Source organism: Asparagus officinalis, chromosome 6 (assembly GCF_001876935.1).
Source record: "Asparagus officinalis chromosome 6, Aspof.V1, whole genome shotgun sequence".
Taxonomy (NCBI): Eukaryota; Viridiplantae; Streptophyta; class Magnoliopsida; order Asparagales; family Asparagaceae; genus Asparagus; species Asparagus officinalis.
In genome coordinates this window covers 43,301,547-43,309,844 of record NC_033799.1, presented here as the reverse complement: position 1 = coordinate 43,309,844, position 8,298 = coordinate 43,301,547, and the positions used below count along the sequence as shown (strand labels likewise).

The 8,298-nt window shown below is 49.8% G+C and overlaps 1 protein-coding gene across 1 annotated transcript; it reads left to right on the top strand.

The window, feature by feature from the left end:
* On the top strand, positions 4,225-7,205 carry LOC109846449. Its single transcript, XM_020415686.1, has 5 exons — positions 4,225-5,346; positions 5,433-5,627; positions 5,707-6,081; positions 6,161-6,316; positions 6,393-7,205. Exons 1-5 carry the CDS (start codon positions 4,263-4,265, stop codon positions 7,139-7,141), a joined length of 2,559 nt encoding a protein of 852 aa, XP_020271275.1. The 5' UTR covers positions 4,225-4,262; the 3' UTR covers positions 7,142-7,205.

Below are 8,298 nucleotides of genomic sequence, written 5' to 3'. Positions count from 1 at the left end.
GAGGCTTGGATTTCATACCCCTTTGGTAACAATTTGGATGGGTGTTTCATGCAAAAAGACCCTACCTCATTGAGGGTTTTATGTGCAAATATGGGGCCGAAAACTTTTGGGGGCTTATTTGCCAAATTGGCCAAAGAATTGGGGTGGTGTTCATGTAATAGAGGACTGAAGTTAGGACCTAGATTACATGCTCATTTGGCCGAAAGTTTGAGGGGTACTTTAGGCAAGAGGACCAAAAATTGTTAGAGGGGTTTGTTTGCAAAATTGGTTAAATTCTACAAAAGGGCTCATTTGTAAAATTAACCAAAATCGTGGGGTATCGGGGGGTGCTATATGGTCAGATATGATGACCATGACCCAACCCGAGCGTTCCTTGACCCGAATTTTGGCCTTGAACACAAAGGGTATTTTGGGTATTTCACCAAAATTCATCGCGAAAATGACAATCATTGTCTCGCATGCACGAAATTTGTAGGTTTAATTAGACTTCAATTATGAAATCCTATTTGTGTATAGGATTTTAATTAAAGTTCTTAATTTCCCTTTTAAATTTCGTGTATCCATGTTTTAGATTGTACCTGACTTGCTGCTTTTTCGTTGCAGATTTGCAATGTCTCCTCGTCGATCTCGACCCCGGAGGAGCCGTTCTCATTCACAGCATAGTGAGGAAGAGGTTCCTGCGATGTCTCCTCCCGCGGCCTCATTCTTCGGGGGTGAGGCTTTATGCAGATTTTTTTCTTCTTGCATCCCTGATTGACCTCTTTGCGGGTCATGAAGGAAGAACCGATACCTCTCTCGCGGAGGGTAAGGTTTCAGACTTGTTTTGCTTAGCCAATTCAAGTCTTCTTGTATATCGGGGCGATTTTGTGCCGTCCTACACCTTATAGTTCGGTGTATGTTACCACGTTATTCACGTGATGATGCATACCGTTCTTCCAGTGTAGGATGCTCAAAATCGTCACTCCAATTATTCCGTGAATGAGTCTATCATTTTTCTTATGAATTTTCTGACTCCACCCTTGTGCTTTATTGCAGTAGAGTTTCCTGCGGGCAGCCTTCCTCCTCATGCCAATACGGAGGTTAAGGTTTCGGACTTGTTTTGCTTAGCCAATTCAAGTCTTCTTGTATATCGGGGCGATTTTGTGCCGTCCTACACCTTATAGTTCGGTGTATGTTACCACGTTATTCACGTGATGATGCATACCGTTCTTCCAGTGTAGGATGCTCAAAATCGTCACTCCAATTATTCCGTGGATGAGCTTATCATTCTTCTTATGAATTTTTGTCGAGGATCCTGCTGCACTGACTCTTGGCGAGGAGCACTGGTTGACTTTTGACGGTGGAGCTTGTTTGTACATCCCCTCGATTCCACGCCAATATTCTTTTAGTCACTTGAAGAGGCAGGCCGTGGAAAGACAGATGTCTTGGCACCTTACTGAAAATGCTGAGCGAGTTCAGTGTGGATATGCCACTCACCACAAGACCCCCGGCTCTAACGGGTATCATGACGTTCGTGGTCTTCGACCCGGGATTATGGGCCTTGACACTGCACCCCCAGGCGAGGTGTCAGCAGCTTATTCTTTTACCCATTTGAGGAGACAGGCCGTGAGGCGACAGATGTCCTGGGATCTTACTAAGGATGCTGAGCGAGTCCCGTGTGGATATACCTCTCATTCTAAGACCCCTGGTTCTGGCGGGTATCACCATATTCGTGGTCTTTGCCCAGGGATCACGGGCCTTGATACTGCACCCCCAGGTGAGACGTCAGCAGCTGCCTCTACTGTGGGTAATCGTCTGGCTCTTCTGGGGAGGCGATTACCTCCACCAGAGCCCAGATGCTATGGCTGGGCTTCCTCACTAGCCAAAGGGTGGTGGGCTCGCATGACTGATTTCGTCTTGGCGTGCTGGGAGAGGGATCTGAAGAGCAGTGGGTTGTACGTGCCCATACGAGCTACTATGTACGGAATCCCAGTCAGCTGTCGCCATTTCTTGGCTTTGCTGGAGACCTACATGCCTGACAGCAACACTTTTCTGACCAGTGGTGGTGAGCTAGGGCTAGCTTTGCATGAGATGCATTATGTTTCGGGTCTTCCGATGGGAGATTGTCCGTATCAGGAGTATTTCCCCTCGAACCAGCAGCTGGAGTGTATGAAGAAAGATACTCCCGACATGTATGACACTCTCTGGGATCTTACCTGTCATTATCACACCTCCTTGGTTCAGACTTCTCCTCAAGCGAAGAGGAAGAGGCAGGTCAGCTTGAAGCAGTTTGCCTGCTATTTGTTCCAGAACTTGGAGGGTAACTCCGACGAGTCCATTCATGCGTTAGATATATTGGTCCCTTCTGCGGTTAATGAGTTGCTGGAGAAGGCTGAGGCTCAATCTTACACTATTGCCAGTGCTGAGGGAGCTTTTCCCGTGGGGACCAAGTTTCGCTCTTTTCTCCGCCGTGCACAGAAGTCCATTGGGCCCCGGACTCTATTAGCAGGCTATCTCGCCCTTTGGTTGAAGAAGTGTGTTGTCCCGCACCAGCCTTCAGATGCTCTACCCATCGAGGTGCTCTTCCCTGCAGTTCAGCTAGCCTACGGGAGAGAGCTTTCCCTGCTCCCAGCAATGGTTGCTAGCATCCATTGCGGGCTCAGGGGTCTGGTCAGTAGTTTCACACATATGGGCTCTGCACTATCAGCTGAGCTTGTTTGTCCGAAGGTTGAGCTCCCTTACGCATATTTGATGGCGTGGCTCGTTCTTCACCGTCCCGATTTAATGTCGGCGCCCAGCGTTGTTGACATCCCCGTCCCCTTCATGCAGCTGTTGGAGAAGAGCAGATGGCTCGGGAACAAGTTTAGTGATGTTCAGCAAGAGCTTCGAGTCCGTAAGAGCTGGGAATTCTTTAAGTGTTTCCCTCACTTTTCAGGTCGCTACGGCGACGTGCTGATTGACGAGGAGAAACCTAGAAGTGATCGGACCGTTCTCGACGCTGGTTGTTTCCGGTGGCTAGTGAACATCCGTGTTGGGTATCTTGTCCTCCGGGTGAAGAACCAATGCCACATAGAACCTTATCTCCCTTGCCGCTTTGCTCGCCAGTTCGGCTATGACCAACTGTATGTCGGAAATCCAAGCCGTAGCCTGCAGATTGAGGGAGGACTGATTGATGGCGTACGAGCGTGGCTATGGACGATGGTGGGCTGTACTGGAGCTCGCTTTGCTCTTCCTTCGTATAGGCGTAAGCCACTGATCACTTTCCTCAGCTGCAAGTGGTTGCTTTCTGCCTATGAGTCCATCAGCGTGAAGAGCCTCTCAGAGTTATAGTCCGAGTATGCGGTCCGGGCTGCTATGATGGCTGGTCGCAAGGCTGAGCTTGCTCGGAAGCGGAAAAAAGGGCATGCCAAATCTCTTCTCACAGACGAAGAAGAGCTCCGGTGACGATGACGAGACCTCCGAGGAAGAGTATGTGGATGCAGATACCGGCGGAGGGGATCTCGATACCGGTTTGTCCTGCTTCTTTGGTTTTCCTTTTCCATAAATGATAGCTCTTATTCATTGAATGAAATGGCTATTGTTACTTTAGGTAGGACAGCCGACGATCATGAGCCGCCGGCTCCTACACACGTTAAAACGTGTGACAGGCCTTTGCATGACCGACCCTTTGGTCCTCGGAGGGTTGGTGCCCCGAAGAGGAAGAAGACCGCACATAAGCCCCACGACGGTCAGCGCCCTTGCGGAGTGGACTTAGGAAGTACCGCTGATGGAGGGGAAGGTAACATTTTATTGCCATTGCTCTAAGATTGTTTACCTTTTGGGATTTGTAACCATGTTTCGTGCTCCAGGTTTCTTCGAAGAGGGTGAACTCCAACCGGGTTCGATATCTCCTGGTGCTGATAACATGGATTGCTTTATGCAACAGATGTGCGATGCCCTTCATGATGGGTCCTTGGGCATCGATCTAAACATTGATCTTGAGCAGATGAATAATGTTGAGCCCACAGTCCCTTATTCAGGTATATCTACATCCAATGTCATTTTCCTCAAGCATGGGGAAGGAAGATCTCCCGTTTTTGCTGAGAGTATTTTCTCGAGCTTTCCTCCTCTTTCAACATTCAGGTTACCCTACAGATGTTGCAATGGAGGGGCCAAGTTTTTCGAAGCCCGATGCCGGCTTATTAGCTGACATGCTGGCTGAGCAGACTTCCAGAGGGGAGGATGATTCCGAGGAGTCCATACATGAGTTAGGCGTTTTGACCCCTGCCGCTATTAATGAGCTGATGGAGAAGAATGAAACTCATTCTTATACCATTGCTAGTGCCGAGGGGGCTTTTCCGGCCGGGACTAAGTTTCGATCGTTCCTCTATCATGCCCAGAAGTCTATCGATCCTCGGTCTCTGTTAGCTGGCTACCTTGCTCTTTGGCTGAAGAAGTGTGTTGTTCCATATCAGTCTTCAGACGCTCTACCCCTCGAGGTGCTCTTCCCTGCGGTCCAGCTAGCTTATGGGAGGGAGCTTTCTCTGCTTCCAGCGATGGTTGCCAGCATCCATTGCGGGCTTAGGGGTGTAGTTCGTGTTCTTACCCAAGTGGGTTCTAAACCCTCGACTGAGCTTACCTGCCCGAAGGTTGAGCTGCCCTACGCTTATTTGATGGCGTGGTTCGTTCTTCACCGTCCGGACTTGATGTCGGCGCCCAGCGCCGTTGATGTTCCCGTTCCTTTCCTACAGCTGTTGGAGGAGAGTAGATGGGTTGGGAAGAAATTTGAAGATGTACAAAAAGAACTTCGAGTTCGCAGGAACTGGGAGTTCTTCAAATGCTTCCCTCGCTTTTCGGGACGTTATGGCGAGGAGTTGACTGATATGGAGAAACCCCGAACTAACCGGACTGCTCTCGACGTCGGTTGTTTCCGCTGGTTGGTGAACATCCGAGTCGGGTATCTTGTTCTCCGGGTGAAGGACCGCTGCCACATAGAGCCTTACCTTCCCTGCCGTTTCGCACGTCAGTTTGGCTATGACCAACTATACGTTGGGAATCCGAGTCGTAGTTTGCGTGTTGAGGGAGGACTCGTTGACGGCGTACGGGCGTGGTTATGGACCATGGTTGGCTGCACCGGGGCTCAGTTTGCTCTTCCCTCCTATAAACGCAAGCCGATGATTACCTTCCTCAGCTGTAAATGGTTCCTCTCTGCCGATGAATCCATAAGTGTGAGGAGTCTTTCGGAACTAGAATCCGATCACTTGGTTCAATCTGCTATGATGGCTGCTCGCAGGGCTGAGCCTGCTCAGAGACAGAGGAAGAAGTCCACCGGAATTCCCGAAGGGGAGTATGCAGATATAGATACCGACCAAGCAGAACTTGATACAGGTTTGTCATGCTCTTTGATCCTCTTTCTCGACTTCAATTGGTATTGGCGAAAGATCTGGTTCATGAGATGATTCTTGTTGTTTCAGGTGGGGTAGCCGACGACCATGGGTCGCTCGCTTCCCGTCGTGCGAAATCCAAGTTTGGTGGCCAAACTTCGCATGACCGCCCCGTTGGTTCTATGAGGGGTGATCCTTCGAAAAGGAAAAAGATTGCCCATAAACCTCATGTTGATCAGCGCTCCCATGGGGTAGATTCAGGAGGCTTTGCCGACGGGGAGGAAGGTAACATTTTGTTGTACCCACTTTTATTGCTTTAAGATGATTTACCTTCCGGGATCCCTGATCCTGTTTCATAATTCAGGGTTCTTCGAGGAGGGCGAGCTTCCACCAGGTCCGGTATTCTCTGGGGCTGACAACATGGACTGCTTCATGCAGCAGGTGTGCGACGCCCTTCGTGATGGCTCCCTGGGCATTGATCTGAACATCGATCTTGGGCAGGCAGATGGTGTTGATCCCACCGGTTCATTTTCAGATATACCTACATCCGGTGCTGCAGGTGTTGCGACAGAAGGGCCAGACGGGGATGGGGCCTCCCCTATTGCAGATTTCGAAGAGCAGGGATATGTTCCTGCACCGGTCTTCCCGAGACCTGACTCTGGACTGTTAGCCGATATGTTAGCTGAACAAGCTCCCACCGGGACTGTGAGACCACTCTTTGAGAGTGATTCATCCACAGGTATATATCCAATTTCCTCTCTTCTTTGCTTGTCTCAGTCTCCATTTTGACTAATAAAGAAGTGCAACTATATGACCAGGCGCTGTACCTGATTCTGCTATAGCTTCGGGTGTTTTCCCGCCTTCGCCTAATACGACTGACTTGCCCACGAGGGTTGATATACCTTCCATGAGCATTCCTGTCGTTACTTCGGAGCCTGTCGAACCCCAACCCGAGGGGATTTCCGCCGGTATAGGTATACCTCGAATTTCCCTTAGGGTCTTTTCGATTGTATTTAATAGTTTCTTGACCTCCCATACTGCTGCTTGCAGGTTCTCGACCGTCTCTATATGAGCAGGTCCATGCTCTCTTGGCCGATACCAATCCAGATGGGGATGTCTTCCGCACTGACCTCGGCTTCTTTACTGCCTTTTATAACGGCGTGATTGATAAGCTTCTGCACAGAGGGTCTTCTTTTGATCAGTTCAGGCGTTCCTTCTCCCGTCACATGATGATGATGAGGGAAGAGGGATATCCGGATTTGGCCGATTCCTTTACAGCTGATTTCGCTGCCCTGGAGTCAGAGATTCGAGAGCTGAGGGAGTTGAAGGCTGGTGGAGCTCCCTCTTTTGCATCTTCTCAGGTGGAGGATAGGTTGACGCAGTGGCATGAACTGCGATCTTCCGTTGGCAGCGAGCTTCGATCACGTGAGCGCACTGTCGAGCAGCTGATGGCCTCTCTGGCGAGGAAAGACACCAGCAGAGCTGAGTTAGTGAGCTCCTTAGATTCCACTCGTGCAGAGATAGCTAGACTGAAGGAGGCCTTGGAACGCGCCGAAGAATCTGCCGCTACCATTTCTGAGGAACTGGTTGGGTTGGAGCGTTCTCGTGAATGGACACTCGACAGGCTGGGATCAGTGCAGGAGGGGTTGATGAAGCTACGACACGAAGCCGCAGAGGTTCTCAACAGTTCCGAAGATTCTGTCCGAGCTAGCCTGCAGGCGGAGTTCGAGCAGGACTATATGGACAGGCTCTCTGGTTTAGAGTCTCATATTCTTAGCCGTCGGTTGCCTTCGGACTAACGAGCTTTTGTTGTATGCTTTTGACTTGATTTATTAATAGAAAATCCGCATTTGCTTCTTTTGTGTTTTCTCTGTATCTCTTCCGAATGACAGATTTATGGGATTTTTGGCAAACCCCCAGCCATCAACGGGTTTGAGGTGCCTTTACCGATTACCGTTTGAATCGGGCTAGCATGCGGATTGTCGAAATCCGTTCCGCATGTAACGTTGTGCTGAGAGAGTAAACTCTCTGAGGCTTTGTGCTATGATCTTGAATACATAGGCTTCGTCTTTCTCACGGGAATAGACTACCCGGCAACGCGTGTTAGGCGTTGACTTTGGGGTTTTTGGCAAACCCCCAGCCTTCAACGGGTTTGATGTGCCTTTACCGATCACCGTTTGAATCGGGCTAGCATGCGGATTATCGAAATCCGTTCCGTATGTAACGTTGTGCTAAAGGAATGAACTCCCTTAGACTTGCTGCTACGACTTCGAATACGTAGACTTTGCCCTTGTTACGGGAATAGGCTACCCGGCAACACGTGTTAGGTGTTGACTTATCCCTACTTAGGATTCGGGATAAAATTCCCCACGCACCAAGTGCGCGGATTGGAAGTTGAAAGTTGTGTCAAAATAGGAGAGGAAGAATTTTATATTCTATCTCCCGCTGGAAAGGAAACTTGAGGTGGGATTCCCCACCCCCAGTATCTGGAAGGATGAACTGGGAATGGGATCTCCACTCCGAGCACCCGGAATGATGAACTGGGAGTGGGGTCGCCACTCCGAGCATCGGAAAGGTCCGAGGAGAGGAAGAATTTTATATTCTATCTCCCGCTGGAAAGGAAACTTGAGGTGGGATTCCCCACCCCCAGTATCTGGAAGGATGAACTGGGAATGGGATCTCCACTCCGAGCACCCGGAATGATGAACTGGGAGTGGGGTCGCCACTCCGAGCATCGGAAAGGTCCGAGGAGAGGAAGAATTTTATATTCTATCTCCCGGTGGAAAGGAAACTCGAGGTGGCACACCCCCAGAATCCGAAAGGCTCAAACGACCCTAACTGTCGTAAGGTTTGGTCATTTGACTCTGAAGAGGAAGAATTTTATATTCTATCTTCAGCTGGAAAGGAAACTCGAGGTGGCACACCCCCAGAATCCGAAAGGCTCAAACGACCCTAA

Excerpts from the sequence above, each read along its gene's own strand:
- LOC109846449 (XM_020415686.1), top strand. The coding sequence starts at position 4,263 with ATGGAGAAGAATGAAACTCATTCTTATACCATTGCTAGTGCCGAGGGG. Across the intron at positions 5,347-5,432 it reads CCAAGCAGAACTTGATACAG|GTGGGGTAGCCGACGACCAT; the intron begins GTTTGTCATGCT and ends TTGTTGTTTCAG. Across the intron at positions 6,082-6,160 it reads TGAGAGTGATTCATCCACAG|GCGCTGTACCTGATTCTGCT; the intron begins GTATATATCCAA and ends CTATATGACCAG.